General features: G+C 34.8%; 1 protein-coding gene across 1 annotated transcript; it reads right to left on the bottom strand.

Annotated features, from left to right (window-relative positions):
• Positions 1 to 138: 138 nt before the first annotated feature.
• On the bottom strand, positions 139 to 11469 carry LOC122316334 (mannan endo-1,4-beta-mannosidase 4-like). The gene is made up of 4 exons (XM_043132863.1): positions 11128 to 11469; positions 916 to 1038; positions 589 to 791; positions 139 to 493 (listed from the first exon to the last, which is right to left on the bottom strand). Exons 1-4 carry the CDS (start codon positions 11467 to 11469, stop codon positions 139 to 141), a joined length of 1023 nt encoding a protein of 340 aa, XP_042988797.1.
• Between the last annotated feature and the right edge of the window lie 5646 nt (positions 11470 to 17115).

The raw sequence follows: 17115 nt of genomic DNA, 5'->3' as shown, positions 1-17115 counted from the left end.
TTAATAATTTAACTTTTTTAAATCTCAATTTAATTTTTTCAAATTCTAAAATAATAATAATAATATTTTATTTAAATTTTATCTTTTATCTAAAATTATTTTATTTGATATCATCTCCCAATCCACTAAGACGTACTTTCATGGGAGAATTGAGAGAAGGTGAGACTGTAAGGCGATCACCCTGGCTGTTGAATGGCTATCCTCCAATACAACCTCGTACCCATCTCTAAAATTATCCATTCCTTGGGCCCTGCGCTGCCAGAAAATTCCACCCACAAATGGGCCTCCACTCCTAGCGTTGGTGTAGATGGCGTTATACAGCTTACTAAAATAATGGTCCCTTCTTTCTAGGCTGTACCCAGCGAGCTTTGAAGACTTCCCAAACTCACCCAGAATGAGTGGTTTATTCAGTACTGATTTTGAATCTTCAATGTGCGCTTCATTCCATTTATCCACAAAAGCAGCTTGGACCTCATCATTTGAACCCGCTAACCTGCCATCGTCGATCTTCTTCATTATTATTCTATAGTGCAAGTGATTTTTGTGTTTTCATCATGTATGCAGGGAGGTTTTGGAAAACATAAATACCATTGCTCAGGGTAGAGATGAATGATGGTGGCAAAATCAGCTTGGGGTAACTGATTGTTGGAAATGAAATCAGTCCCAACAAGCAGGTTCCCAGGATTGTACATCTGCTTTGTTGTTTTCCCATAAAATCCTTCCAGCCCTATTTCCAGTAAATGATTCTCATCAATGGACTTTACATATGCTGCCATTTCTGTCACCCATTCCTGAAAAACATTATATTCAGATGATCATAAAAAACAAAATGATATATGCAGATTGGCTTTTAGTTATTATATATCAAAGCCACAAAGTTGGCAACATTTTCTTGCAGTGAGATTAGAGAGACACCTGAATAAATCTGCCAGAGGGGTCAGTTTGGCAATGAGGTTCATTTATTAGCTCCCATACAAAAATGAAAGGGTCATCTTTATATAACATCTTGGTAATGGAGTTTTTTCTCGTGAGTACTGTCTGCATGATTCCAATGTAATCACCATTTCAAGAACAAATCAGTAGATTTAAGACTTTCTTTCACCCCAAATGGTGAGTCCGAGTTAATTACACATGAAGTGAATGTTCTACAATATCTATAATCAACTCTGGAAGATATAATCTAATTATAATATGATCCAGTCATTTGAAAACTGTATTTAAAAGATGATCAGGATACGTTCCAAAAGAACATACTCAAAATAACCAATAAATAAAATAGGGTTTTGAGAGATAATATATAAAAGATTTGAGAGATCATCAGAAAAATTATAAGAAAATGTGGCTAATCTGTTTAATTTTGTTTTCTTTTCCCCTTAAATTACACAATAAATGATTTTACTCTTTCCTTTTTGCGTCTCATGACTGAAACAAATAGAAAGCCATTTAAGATAATTGACTGAAGTAATAACTAATTCTTTTCTTTATCATCTTTAATAGAAAAAAATGATAATTTTTAAAATAAACTAACAAATTGACATGATTGCATATGAAATGTTAAATATATTTTATTATAATAATAACTTTACAGTCTAATATATTATATCAAATCACATTAATTTATATATTTACTTTTACCAAATTTCTTTATACCTAAACCATTTCTCATTTTTAGAAGTTCTTTCAAAGTTAATTTGTAGGAGCTAGTCTTTTGACTCTTTATTAGTTAGAGGATTTAGCTAGACAAAGTTCTTAATGACCTAGCTAGCTCTCTAATTAACGCCTCTGCCCCTGATATATTAATATAATTTGCATGCAATCTCTACCATAAATCACCATAGAAGTCTACCCATTAACAGATCATGAAAACAACGAAAGAAGGGTATAGAAGTTAGAACTATAGAAGATGGACCCCACAAATATAAAAGCAAGTCACATATAGCCTAGAGGCCGTACTAGCGATGGTTTGCGAGCTTCACTGCATCTTTGAACCACCTCATGCATAAAAGTCTAATAGTTTTAAGGAAAACTCACTTGAGTTCGAATGTCCAACCTACATACCTGCTGCCAAGGAGAAAAATGTTGAAAAATAATGTCCAAACCTACAGTTGTTGTCAATAAACAGTTGTTCTCAAAATGTTTTTACAGAAAAAGGTGTATAGTCTCGGTGACAAGCTGTTTCTACCCATTTTTCGCATATAATAATAATCTCAGTTCACTTGTTTCGGCTCATAAATAAACTCACTTGTTGCCAATAACTTTTTTCTAAGATGCATGATAATATCATGATCATCATGACTCAAGATAAAAAAGCTCGAATGTGTGTATGGGAAGAAAAAAAGGCAATTCTGTTGAGTACTGTAGAGTCTGGTCCACACCGCTCGAGCGGAGGCATTGGCCGCTCAAGCGAATTCAGGCAGATTCAAATGATTGATGCGAGCTCGAGCAGGAAACTTTTGCTTGAGCGGAGGCATTAGCCGCTCGAATGAAGTCAGGCAGAGTTGAACGCTCGATTTCAGCTCGACAGTGAGCTCGAGCAGGATGCGGAAGGGAAGTTCGTTCGACGCGAGCTCGACACGCTGCTCGAGCGAACATGCATTTTTTAGGGTTTTCCGCCGTGTAACTATATATATGATGTTTTGCATCATATGGCTGTACGAGTGAATACTGTAGACGTACAGTGTTGAGATCCATCTTGTAGTATGATATTCCTCAATAATAAAATCCTCTGCAGCTCCCGTGGACGTAGGCAATTTGCCGAATCACGTATATCTTGTGTCGTGTGTGATTGTGTGTTTATTGCTTTTCTCGTTCCATATTCTCTTTTTCAATTCATTGTCATCGTTTTTCATAACAATTGGTATCAATAGCCAAGGTTCGGGTCTGAGAAAAAACGATAGCTAGAGATGATTTGAAGGTATCGGGGATTGAGAAGTTTGATGGCACGGATTTTGGATACTGGAGGATACGAAATAGAGGACTACCTCTATGGGAAGAAACTATATCTTCCACTATTGGGGAAGCAACCGGAAAAGATGGATGATGCTAATTGGAATCTGTTGGATCGACAGGTTCTGGGGGTTATTCGATTAACCCTGTCGAGATCCGTTGCACACAACGTCATCAAAGAGAAGACGACTGCGGATCTCATGGCGGCTTTGTCAGGTATGTATGAAAAGCCGTCAGCGAATAACAAGGTACATCTGATGAAAAAGTTATTCAATTTGAAAATGGCAGATGGTACGTCTGTTGCACAACATCTAAATGATTTTAATACTATCACAAATAAATTGTCGTATGTTGAAATTGAATTTGATGATGAGATACGTGCACTGATACTATTGGCTTCACTGCCAAATAATTGGGAAGCCATGATAATGGCTGTTAGTAATTCTGCTGGTAAAACTAAACTGAAATATGATGATATTTGTGATTTGATTTTTGCTGAGGAGGTGCGCAGGAAAGATTTAGGCGAGACCTCGGGTTTGAGTTTAGCCCTAAATGTTGATTCTCGAGGGAGATCACATGATAATAACTCAAACAGAGGAAGATCAAAAGCAAAGTACAGGGGCAAGAGCAAGTCAAGGCCTGGTCAGCAGGCAACTTGCTGGAATTGTGGCAAAACTGGCCACATAAAGAAGAACTGTAAAAACCCTAAGAAGACGGAGAATGATAGTGCTAATGTGGTAACTGAAGAAGTACATGATGCACTATTGCTTGCAGTTTACAGTCCAGTTGATGACTGGATACTGGATTCAAGGGCTTCCTTCCATACATCTTTCCACCGGGAGCTAATGCGGAACTATGTTACAGGTGATTTTGGGAAGGTGTACTTGGCTGATGGTGAGGCTTTGAACGTAGTGGGGATGAGAGACATTGACATTGCACTCCCTGGCAAGAACAAATGGACCTTGCAAAAGGTCAGACAGACACATTCCTGAGTTGAAGAAGAACCTCATTTCTGTTGGGCAGCTCGATGAGTGTGGTCATTTAGTGGTGTTCTCAGATAGCACCTGGAAGGTCATAAAAGTTGCATTGGTACTAGCTCGGGGTAAGAAAACTGGTACACTATATATGACTACTGGTTTGATTGACATTATTGCTACTACCATTGCAGAGAGCACAACAGATTTGTAGCATTGCAGGCTTGGCCATATGAGTCAGAAGGGTATGAAAGAACTTCTGTCTAGAAGCAAGCTACCAGAACTGAAGTCAGTTGATCTCAGTATGTGTGAGAGTTGCGTTATGGGAAAACAAAAGAAGGTCAGCTTCTTGAAAAGTGGCAGGACGCCTAAGACAGGAAGACTTGATCTTGTGCATACAGATGTGTCGGGTCCTTCCCTAGTGGCATCTCTTGGAGGTTCTCGCTATTATGTTACGTTTATTGATAACCATAGTAGGAAGGTATGAGTTTATTTTTTGAAGCATAAATATGACGTATTTAATGTGTTCAAAATTTGGAAATCCATGGTTGAGACAGAGACATGCCTGAAACTGAAATGTTTGAGGACTGACAATGGTGGTGAGTATGTCGATGGCGGGTTCAAGGAGTATTGCGCAGCTCTAGGTATCAGAATGGAGAAGACCATTCCTGGGACACCACAACAAAATGGAGTTGCTGAGTGTATGAACAGAACCATCAATGAGCGTGCTAGAAGCATGACATTGCACGCTGGACTACCACCTACTTTCTGGGCAGATGCAGTCAGTACTACCGTTTACTTAATAAACAGAGGACCATCAGTTCCACTGGATTGTAGATTGCCTGAGGAGGTTTGGAGCGGGAAAGAGGTTAAATTTTCTCACCTTAAAACTTTTGGTTGTCTTTCTTATATGCTTATTGATTCTGATGCTCGTAATAAGCTTGAGGCTAAGTCAAAAAAATGTTATTTCATTGGCTATGGAGATGAAGCATTTGGCTATCGTTTCTGGGATGATCAGGGTCGGAAAATCATAAGAAGCAGGAATGTGATTTTCAATGAGAAAATTATGTACAAAGATAAGTCTAGTACAGCTTTTGCAGTAGCTCTTCAGGAGTCCGAATTTGTAAGATTGGATGACCTACCAGAGGTCACAGTGCAGTGTAGAGATGTGAGTGACAGGGAGAGTGGGTCCAGTGCACCCATTCCTATTATTTCGCAGACAGTTTCAGAATTGTCTACTCCTACAGTTGCAGTTCGCAGGTCAGGTAGGATTATACGTCCTCTATAGTGTTTTTCACCTACTTTGAATTATATTCTGTTGACAGATAGTGGAGAACCACAGAGTTATGAAGAAACCTTGTAAGATGAAAATTCTAGCAAGTGGGAGCTGGCCATGAAAGATGAGATGGATTCCTTAGTAGGGAATCAGACATGGGAGTTGACAGAACTTCCATCAGAGAAGAAGGCATTACATAACAAGTGGATGTACCGGGTGAAAACTGAGCATGATGGCAGTAAGAGGTACAAGGCTAGACTTGTTGTGAAAGGCTTTCAGCAGAAGCAGGGTATTGATTACTCTGAAATCTTTTCTCCGGTGGTGAAGATCACAACCATCAGGATGGTACTGGCTATGATTGCTACTGAAGATCTATTTCTTGAACAGTTAGATATGAAGACAACTTTTCTTCATGGAGACCTTGAAGAAGACATCTATATGCACCAGCCTGAGGGGTTTGTGGTATAAGGAAATGAAGGTTCAGTTTGCAGACTGAAGAAGAGCTTGTATGGCCTGAAGCAAGCTCCTAGACAGTGGTACAAAAAATTTGACAACTTCATGTACAGTGCATGATACATTAGATGTTAGGCAGATCACTGTTACTATGTCAGACATTTTAACAATTCTTATATTATTCTGTTGTTGTATATGTATGACATGCTTATTGCAGGAGCTAGTATTGATGAGATTAATGATCTGAAGAAGCAGATGTCAGAGCACTTTGCAATGAAAGATTTGGGAGCTGCAAAGCAAATCCTTGGCATGAGAATTGTCAGAGATAGAGTCAAAGGTACGTTGAGACTCTCATAGGCTGAGTATGTGAAAAAGGTACTCAACAGGTTCAATATGGACAGGGCCAAACCAGTTGGCACACCCTTGGGAAGTCACTTCAGACTCAGTAAAAATCAGTCACCAGAGTCAGAGGAGGAACAAGATTACATGAGTAAGGTTCCTTATGCCTTAGTTATTGGTTCACTTATGTATGCTATGGTTTGCACAAGACCGGATATTGCTCATGCAGTAGGAGTTGTAAGTAGATACATGAGTAACTCAGGAAAACAACATTGAGAAGCAGTGAAATGGATTTTGAGGTACTTATAGGGTTCCTCAGAAACCTATTTGTATTTCTCTGGAGAGAGCTTGGAGGTGCAGGGCTATGTTGATGCTGATTTAGCTGGAGATATTGATAACAGAAAGAGTACCACGGGCTTTGTTTATACACTTGGTGGTACTGCAGTGTCATGGGGTTCTAATTTACAAAAAACAATTTCTTTGTTTTAACAGAAGCTGAGTATATTTCAATGTCAGAGGCTGCAAAGGAGATGGTATGGCTATAGGGTTTCTTGGAAGAGTTGGGTAAAAAGAATCAGAAAGGCACTCTCTATAGTGACAATCAGAGTGCCATATTCCTTGCCAAGAATCCAGCATTCCATTCCAGGACCAAGCACATTCAGATCAGGTATTACTTCATACGGTCATTGTTAGATGACGGACAGTTATTACTTGAGAAGATTTGTGGAAGCAAGAACCCTGCTGATATGTTGACAAATGATGTTACGCTTGAGAAACTGAAGTTGTGCGCAACTTCAGTTGGTCTTTTAGCATGAAGACAGGGGCAGTGAGTTGCAAAGGTGGAGGATATTATGTTTGAGGAAGACGGCGATACAACAAGTGTACCAGTCTCCAAGTGGGAGAATTGTTGAGTACTGTGGAGTTTGGTCCACACCGCTCGAGCGGAGACATTGGCCGCTCGAGTGAATTCAGGTAGATTCAAACGCTCGATGTTAGCTCGACAGTGAGCTCGAGCAGGAAGCTTTCGATCTAGCGGAGGTATTGGCCACTCGAGCGAAATCAGGCAGAGTTGAACGCTCCATGTCAGCTCGACAGTGAGCTTGAGCAGGATGCGGAAGGGAAGTTCGCTCGACGCGCGCTCGACACGCCGCTCGAGCAAACATGCATTTTTTAGGGTTTTCCTCCGTGTAACTATATATATGATGTTTTGCATCATATGACCGTACGAGTGAATACTGTGGACGTATAGTGTTGAGATCCATCTTGTAGTGTGATATTCCTCAATAATAAAATTCTCTGCAGCTTCTGTGGATGTAGGCAATTTGCCGAACCACGTACATCTTGTGTCGTGTGTGATTGGGTGTTTATTGCTTTTCTCGTTCCATATCCTCTTTTTCAATTCATTGTCATCGTTTTTTACAACAGATTCAAGAGTTCATGAAAACCAAGGAAAAGACCTAAACCACAAGAAAACAGAGGATGGATCGGGGACACTGATATTGTGACGCCCCCAAATTCCGTTTGGGATCGGACGAACATTTGAAGCGTCGAGACATGCAACACAAGGTTACCTGCCCCCGTTCATGACATATAAGATGCAATATTCCTAACATGCATCTAACAATATGCAATATTCGCAGCGGATAAATTTTTTCTTTAGCAATACTATGCACCAAATTGAAAATATCCCTAATGCTTAAAACATACTTCATACATAAAAATCCATTGAACAACTAAGATCACAACACTAGTCCAAAATGGTTATGATCCAAAAAGTAGTAGAGATGCAACTCAATCGTACAAGTAGTAATTTACGTTAATTACTATATCAACATTTATGTCGCACCGTCACTTAGTCAACTGTGTCTAGTTGATCAGCTCCTGATTCTCCTTCAGGTCCTGTAACAAGATCTACCATTCGGGGGGAATGGTAGTTGGGACTACCAAAGTGAGATTTGATTACAAATCTCAGCAAGTTAACAAAAAACTTCCATACAGACTAATGATACATGTATGACAGTAAAAGCATAAATGCATAATCAAATTCATAAGTAATTAAAGCATAACTTAGCGTACAACATAGCATAATTGACATAGCTTAAATTGAATCATGAACTGAACTTGACTTGACATGAACTTGATCTGAAACTTGACTTAGCATGAACTTGCTCTGAAACTTGAATTAACATGAAAAATACATACTCCACAGTTGTTGTGGCCCCATGTATTCTACACAAACTTGACTTAACATTAAAAATACATACTCCACAGTTGTTGTGGCCCCATGTATTCGACATAAACTTGACTTAACATGAAAAATACATACTCCACAGTTGTTGTGGCCCCATGTATTCTACGTGTAAATACATACTCCACAGTTGTTGTGGCCCCATGTATTCTACACAAACTTGACTTAACATGAAAAATACATACTCCACAGTTGTTGTGGCCCCATGTATTCTACATGTAAATACATACTCCACAGTTGTTGTGGTCCCATGTATTCTTCGCATCACAATTGTAGTAAAATACATACTCCACAGTTGTTGTGGCCCCATGTATTCTACACAAACATAATGTACTCAAGATGAAACGTGACTTGAACATAACTTGAAATACATGACCAACTTGAGATAGAAACATTTCGTAACATGGCATAACATATAATAGACAACATATTTAACATGACATACTTGCAACATTGAATATTACATGACTTGACATACATGTAATAGATGGCATACTTAGCATGACGTACTTGTAATGTACAGTAATACATAACAGAATATATTATGTAACAGATAAAAATTGATGACAGAATAAATTCTGTATAATAAACAATTACGTGATAACTTGGCGTGGCATGACATATATGATAACACACATACATACACTATAGTTCTTTTACTTAGCACACATACACAGTAGACTGCTAGTAAGTTAAAAGCTAACTTACCTCGATCTCCGCGTTTCTTATAAAACCTCAAGCGCGATCACGAGGAACTGTAATTAGTGATTCTAAAAGTTAGTACTAAATCACTAATAATTTGAAATATGGAAAAATACTAACTTAAAGAGTAAAATTTCCATTTTACTTCCTACATGTAGGAAAATGACCGTTTTACCCATAACTTAAGGATTTTGCATACTAACTCCAAAAGTCACCAAAATTTACATGCCTCATGTAAATTTTATCCTCAACTCAAATATCAATTTAGAAAAATTTAAAACTAATCACAACTATTAAAACTCCATAGGGCCGAAATTCTCATATGCTATTTCTATTGATTTTTGTTTCTAACTTGTTTTGATCAACCTTTTGATCTATGACTTATAAATATGTGATCTTCAAACCAAACCATCACATGGTTTAAAAAGATGTCCTAAAACATATATAAGCTTCTAATTCAAGATCACATGGTTAAAAATTAACCAAAACATAAATTTAGCCAAGAACATCCACACTTTGGCTTATCTGAATATCTCTTTGTATAAAATTTCATATCTTTGAAACTAACATCAAATATCTTCAAAATAATAATATAACATGTATATAAGATGCTTAGGATCCTCCAATAAAATTATCAAAGTCATTAGAATAGGTTTAGACCACCAAAGAGTTAAACTTTCTCAAAATAGAAACTGTTTTTCTTCTTCCAGTTTCTAAGTTTCTAAATCTAAGCAAATATTTCATCAAAACCTTCAATCATGCAAAAATCATCAACCAATATTCATATATACATGTTAAAAATACTCCATAAAAATTTCGGACCAATATCTATCCATTAGCTTGGTCAAAAACTCCAAACTATAATATATTCTCCAGTTTATCTCCCAGAATGACCTTTCTATAGTTTACACAATATTTTACTGACCAAATGATCTTCAAATGGGGCAAATAAGATATCCATGTAAACTAGACTAAAAAAGAAACAACTTATATGAAGGAGACTTTATGATAAAACACTTACAACAGCTTCGAAATGGGCATGCAAAAGAACTCCTAAAAGCTGTCCGAGAGAGAATGTTTGATATTCTTTTAAAGAAACGTGTAAATGAAGATAAGTTCGTGGGTGATGGCTGGAGATGCTTATGGAAGAGATAAGGGAGATGATAAGACTGGAGTTGAGAGTTGAGTGTGGTTTTCTCCTACCCAAAATATCTATAAAATATTATCTCAAAATATTCTATCCAATAATATCTATAAAAATCAGCTCAATATATTTTCCAAATGTGGAGTAGACTTGGAAGAGTAAGGTGGCTAAAATCTTTCTATGTGTATTTTAAATCTCTATTCTTAAGATATTTTCCAAATGTGTATTTTGCTTAGGTGTCATGATCTCACACCTTGATTTCCTTCACAATTCCATCTAATGGTTTCTCTTTGTGCCAAGTATCTAATACTATTCATTATGTGTGGTTAAGATCTTGCCAAGTGTCCAAATAAAATATCGCTATCCTAATTTGGACATTTCACACTATGATTTTGAAAACACTGCGCTCAGTACATTTACCGAGGTTACTATTCACTCCAAAAATAAACGTAATAAACTTAGTACTGAAAAATTCTAAATATTTAATTAAGCCTAGTGGTGTAGACTATAATGTATTCTGACACTTTTAACTATCTCAAATAATTAAAATCGCATTTCTAGCACCATAGTGAGTGATAACACTAACTATGTTGACAGGCTAAAATTTATGCGATTAGTCGATTCGTGTAAACTTACAGAGTTTTTACGAGGTTCCTAAAGTCAATAGAAATTCCTTAATTGAATTTCTAGCGGGCTGTTACAGATATTGTCGATCGGTACCTTGACATGATCTCTGTATTATCCTTTGACGACAGGGTTTGTATAAAAGTCATCATCGTTGTGCAAATGCTTACCTCGCTCCCTTGCCCACTCTACGTATTGCTTTCTTCCCCCAAAATCTTCAAAGTTATTCACCAAACTCAGTATCAGATACACTCCATATCCCCGAGAAATATTGCCGTTCAGACATTAAACCAGGAAATATTACTAGGTTCATGTTTTCGTTTTTCAATCTACCAATAGATCAAAACGAGGAACCGGAGCAAATTAGTAAGGAAAACAGAAAAAGAGGGCCTGTAAAATAACCATTAATATACGTACATACACTGAACACATCCTCATTATACAAACCAGAAGAAGACTGGAGAGGCCTGAAACCACCATCACTGAAAGCCCAAGTTCTTGCCACATTCATCCCATTCTCGGAAGCTTGTTGGAAAGCAGTAGAGACCTTGGCCCTGGTCGAAGGGTCAGATGCCATGTACATCATCCAGTATGCATTGAAGCCTTTCAAGTACAAGGACTTGCCGTTCAGAACGAAATGGGTTCCTTCTGTTCTGACAAAACTAGAACATGCAAGGCTCCCAAAATTTCCCTGAAGCACTAAAAGTACGATAACAATAAAATATTTCAGAATTTGGGAGGTGAAAACTCTCTTCCCCGACATTCTGAGAATATGAACTGGTTAGGCGGCCCTGAACAAAGTTTTTGAACCTTTTTTTATTTTTCGTAACGATCGAGGAGTGCTTTCTAGGTAGATAACTAGCTAAGAACTGAAATCAGTACTCATGTCCTTGATGAAGCATAGCAGCATGAGATAGAAGGTGGGAGAGAATGGGAAATCCAAAGGGACGGCTAGTACTGGGGAATGTATGTGTGGCATGCCCTCCCTCGCGGGCGGTGCCTCCTTAAATAAAAACCGAAAATATGTCTAAATATTGACTGAATTTTAATGTTATTTGAAAGATTTATAAGCACAACAACGAATCCTGTGTTACCTGCCTTATATATATATATATATATATATTTTTTTTTTTATCTCTTATTCACTCACACTCTTTTAAGATTTTAGATTTTACAATAACAAGTCTTAGATTTTAGACAAAAACTTGAAGAAACTAGCGCCAGCTTCATCAGTCCTCCAGATCATAACATCTCTGTCCTTGACTCACACTACAGTTAGTTTTTGGAATTGAGCTATTATATACATGTTATATGACGTGTTGTGATCCATATATATATATATATTATGGAATGGCCCTGAGTGCGTTAGGCTCGGGATGCACCTGACATAATGATTTAAATAAAAATAAAAAAGTCAGTAACTTATTTGTTTGGAAAAAGAAAATATAAGGTTAAACAAAAGTAAAAAATTAAGATTAAAAAAATCTAAACTTTAGCAAAATATGAGTATTGGTCTGCATCTATATTGAATTTACTCTCTATATAATAATAAAATATTATTAATTTAATAATTTTTTAACTTTTTATTTTTTTTATCACATTTTATAGTTTTACTAATTAAAATAATAATAATAATTATATTCTAATCAAATCAATAATATTAAATATTAATATTAATAATAATTATATTCTAATTAAATTAATAATTAAAATTTAATCTTATATATTGAGTGTTTTAAGTATTTTATTAGTTAAATTTACTTAAAATTGAATTTTACAATGAGAATACTCTAAAGCGTTTATGTTCTAAAGACTAAAGTCATTTTAATTTTTTATTTAAAAAAATTGAAACAAAAAGAAAGGAAAATGATTACATTATCAGAACAAAAAAGATATAAAAAAGAGACGTCAATTCATGTGCGGCGCGGGGCTATTAAGGGTCTTTTGATAAAACATGATCTTTAATTAAATTCTATAATAGAGCTACACGTCAAATAGTCAAGGATCTTAAAGACTTTTTGATAAAACATGATATTTTATTAAATTCTATAAAGAAGCTATATGTCAAATGGTCAAGAGTCTTAAAAGGCCTTTTGGTAAAATAAAACTTAACAAAAACAATAAAAGTTAATGAAAAAATTATAAAAATTACTATTCACAATTAAATAACTACTTATTATAATAAAATAGATATATACTAGTAAGACTTTACGTGCTTGAGGCACGTATGCCTAGTTCAAAGTACTATATATTTGATTAAGATAAAAATAAAGTATATATCTTTATAATTACTCCTCTCGCTTGTAATAAGAGCTAAGGATGACATGGCGCTTTATAAAGAGAATGAGCATTTGAAAAATGAGGCTACAAGAGTCTCAAATTTTTGTAAGCTCAATTAAAATATTGTTTTCATTTTTGTAAGCTCAATCAAAATATTGTTTTCATTTTTTTCTTTTAATCGTAACTAATCTACCTCTTAACAGAAATTATTGACCACAAGTATCGACTTTAGAAATTGAAATATGTTGCAAAGAATCAGGATGATCTACTAATATTAAACAGTAAAGAAATAAGAAATGTTATAAATGGATTAATAAAATTTCACATTGACATACCAAAATATCTAACTAATTATAACTAAAATTAAGAATGCTGAAAATAATTTTGAATTGAGATTATAAATAAATACATGTACATATATGATTAGGAAGCTGTTAGCTAAATCTTTAAATGATTGACACTCAATTTTTAAGATTTTGTGAAATTTGAGCATTTTAGTAGAGTGGTTGAGTGGAATTATTTTTGCAAAAATTCATTTTCAACTTTATTTTCAAATTTAAGCATAGAGCACACATGCCCAATTGAAAGTTTTCTATATTTTTATCTTATTAACAACCCACCTCAATAATTTACAAAATTCTCACAAGTAGATATATTATTTTATATTAAAATTATTTGATTTGATTCACCTATATTTTTGAAATTACCATAAACCTAAAATCAGCCTTAGATCATCTCTAGCCCAGTGTTTAAAAATATATAAGTTAATTATATATATATATATATATATATATATATATGGAAAAAAAATTAATATGCACGCTAATCCGAAAAAAGTACATTTATTTACAAATACGAAAATCACATAACTAAAGAAAAGAATTCAAGACAAAATGAAAGGAAAAAAAAAAACAACATATATATATATATATATAGATATATATATTTTCATTGCAAATGACACAACGAAAAAGAAAAAAAAAAACTTTACAAGAAGATGAAAGAAAAAAAGTCAACACTGCATTATATATCCATTCAATCTAGTAATATAAATACTAATATATGAACTAAAGATTTGAAAATAAAATAATATATATGACCACCCTAATAATATACACATTAAACAAATTTAATATAAGTTTACAAAATGTAATTTGATAAAAATTTGAAAAGAGTTTTACTACATATAAACACAGTCGTGTACTAATACAGTCGTGCACTAATCTGTATACCAATACTGATTTATTCATAATTAAAATTTAAATTAACATTATTTTTAATAAAATTTACTTTTTAACCAATCACATCACATTAATACACAGATTAGTACGCAATTATACATCTAACTATACTTTTCCATTTGAAAAATAAGATCTACTTTAAACAGTCATACCGGCACTCACGTTATTACAATGCTTACTTTCTCAATTATGGAAAGAATTAAATATTATAAAAAAGAAAATGGAACATTTGGATAAAGCGGACTGCCTTAATTTTTGGGCTCATCTGTTGGGATCCAAGGCTTATCTGTTGGTCCCGCATGCAGCCTATGCAGTGTTTTGACTTTGAGAGAAAAGCCGGATAATGATGTAAATTTAAATTTTAAAAATAAAAATAGCGGAATTAGTATTTGTAAGTAATAAAATTCTTTTTTTATATCCCAAGGGTGTCAAACGAGAAATGGAGTATTAATTTCACCATCTATTTTATGCTATTTAATTGAGTATGCTATTTAATTGAGTTTTGTTAAGTATAATGATTTTTATATATTTTTTATATATTTTATTAATGTGATTAATCAAAATAATTATTTTATATTATAAAAATAATATAACCAAATATATTAATAAAATATATAAAAATAACTATACATCAAATTTTTATATTTAATATTCTAAAATATTTAACTTTTGTTAAAGAATTGAACGGTGGGTTAAATAAAAAGCAATATTAATTAATTAATTTGGATGATAAAGATTTGTACATGTCCTGTTATTCATCAGAGCCGTCCAAACTCGGAACATCTTACATAAGCAGATCGGAAGACCACCTTCGCAGTATCAGAGAGAGACAGAAGGTGAAAACGCTCTGCGTACGGGTTCAGTACGTTTCCATGGCGGCCAGTTAGGTCCTCTTCATGTTTTGTAGTGATGTTAGGTCCTTTCATGTGGTGGAGACCTTGGACCGAGGAGACATGGGTTTCCGTCTGCGTCGTTGCCTTTGAAGAAAGGGTAAATTCTGAAGTTTTTTTCCCAAGTTTGTTTCCTGTGTTTGCTTGCTTTTTTTTTTTTTTTTTTTTTTTTTTTTTACTTTAAATGATCCTGGTTTGTTTTTTGGCAGTAGTTTTTTATTTTTATTTTTTGTCCAAATGTAGTTTTTCTTTTCGAGTTTTTCGCATTACAAGAAATCAGGTCATTTGCAGCGCTTAAAATCGTTGTAAAAAAACTATCTAAAATGTTGCATGTACTTATTTTCAACTTTTTTAAATTCCTTGCACAATTGCTTCTATAATCTCGTCTTTTTTGCCCAAACTAACGATAAAAGAAATTTTGCTGGTTAAACTACTTTTAGCAGCGATTTTTTTTCCTTGCTAACCTTATCAACATCGCTGCAACTGCCCGCAAATCCATAAAGATATATCATTGAGAAATCTTAATTACAACAGTTAAAATCCTTGCAAATACTCAATAAATCGCTGCAATTGATGTCCAGTATTTATAGCGAATATCTTCAAAATTGTTGCAAATACTTATTTTCAGCATAACCTAGATGCTGAAAATGCAACTAAAACCGCTGAAATTAGATAAAAAAAAAACTGTTGCAAATGTGATTATATTGATTGAAAGTGCATATAATATCATGCACTGCATCTTTCTATATTGATTGAAAGAGATGCCCATAGTGGGGGCAGAAGGATACATGTTATTCTAGTTTAAAATATCAATCAAACTCTTCAGCTAATAAATATTTGTAAGTATTTAGAGCAGCCTAACACCCAGACCACAATATCGATGCTCTTATCTTATTTATAGAGTATGGCAGTTTGATCTTCTTGGCACGAAGTTGGGGCTTTCTACTATTTATTAATTTCAGCATTTATTTGCTTGTCCCTTGTATATTTTAATTACATAAATAAGTTGGAAAAACAGGACCAAATCCCACCAGTCATAAGATGGAGAAAGGAACATTCTGCAGCATAAATGGCACAACTTGTTAAAATGTGATTATTTTTCTTTTTAGCATTTCAGTTCAATATTTTGATGTTAAAAATATAATGTATCTATATTATGGATAATTTTCTATCATACAATACTGGGAAAATATGATGCTAGAAACCCAGCCACAAATAAAAATTGTTCCAAAAAGCTAAATGGGTAGTGTTGTTAAAATCGTTGCTTCTAGTTCAGAATTACAGAAGTTCTATTTGCTTAATGCTATTAATTATCTAATCACACAACCTTTCCTCCAAACACAAGAGGCAGCTACACAACTAGTATACCTCAAACACACACACATGCACATCAGTTTCACATCATGTTGCAAAAAATACAAGTGTACATCTGAAAAACGACAACGTTTGTAATGCAACCTACTCGTAAAGGGGTTTCATAAATTCACAAGAAATAGAAGATACCTGGAGTCTCGTTTGATGAAGTTGGGAAAACAGAAGACTAGGCACTTCGGATTAGAAATGGAGGCACAGAATCGTCTATTCCAGCGAAGGTGGAAACGTAGTCATTCAACTTCCCAAACGGAGACCACAACCAAATAAAATGGAAGGACGTGTGCACACTAGGGTTTACGATTGGGAGATTTCAAAATCTTTTTTGAAAAATCTAAACGAAAATAGCGCTGAAAATGGAATGAAATTGTTGGAAAGTGGCTAGAGGTGGAGGAGCTCAAGCCACTCGAGAACGCAAGGGAACTAGGTTTTCGTTGGGGTGGATTGAGCTACGACAAAGCTTGATGGGAACGAAAGGGAAGTGAAGCAGAACTGTTGCAAATCGGCCGGAGTGAGCAAACGTGAGGGAAAAAAAACTTGGGGGGAAATATAAAAGTGAAATAAGGTGTTTGGCGCGACCACGAGTTGTAGTAGTGAACAATACAACGCTGCAAAATCATTTTCTTA

The sequence above is a fragment of the Carya illinoinensis genome, chromosome 7 (genome assembly GCF_018687715.1).
Source record: "Carya illinoinensis cultivar Pawnee chromosome 7, C.illinoinensisPawnee_v1, whole genome shotgun sequence".
Lineage (NCBI taxonomy): Eukaryota > Viridiplantae > Streptophyta > Magnoliopsida > Fagales > Juglandaceae > Carya > Carya illinoinensis.
Note: the sequence above shows the minus strand (reverse complement) of the source record. Positions and strands in the feature narration are given on the sequence as shown.

Bases quoted from the DNA above. Each gene is read 5' to 3' on its own strand.
- LOC122316334 (XM_043132863.1), bottom strand. From the start codon at position 11,469: ATGTCGGGGAAGAGAGTTTTCACCTCCCAAATTCTGAAATATTTTATT. The intron at 792-915 runs GTGTCTCTCTAA...AATGTTTTTCAG, and splicing joins CCTCTGGCAGATTTATTCAG to GAATGGGTGACAGAAATGGC. The intron at 494-588 runs GTATTTATGTTT...CGACGATGGCAG, and splicing joins CATCTCTACCCTGAGCAATG to GTTAGCGGGTTCAAATGATG.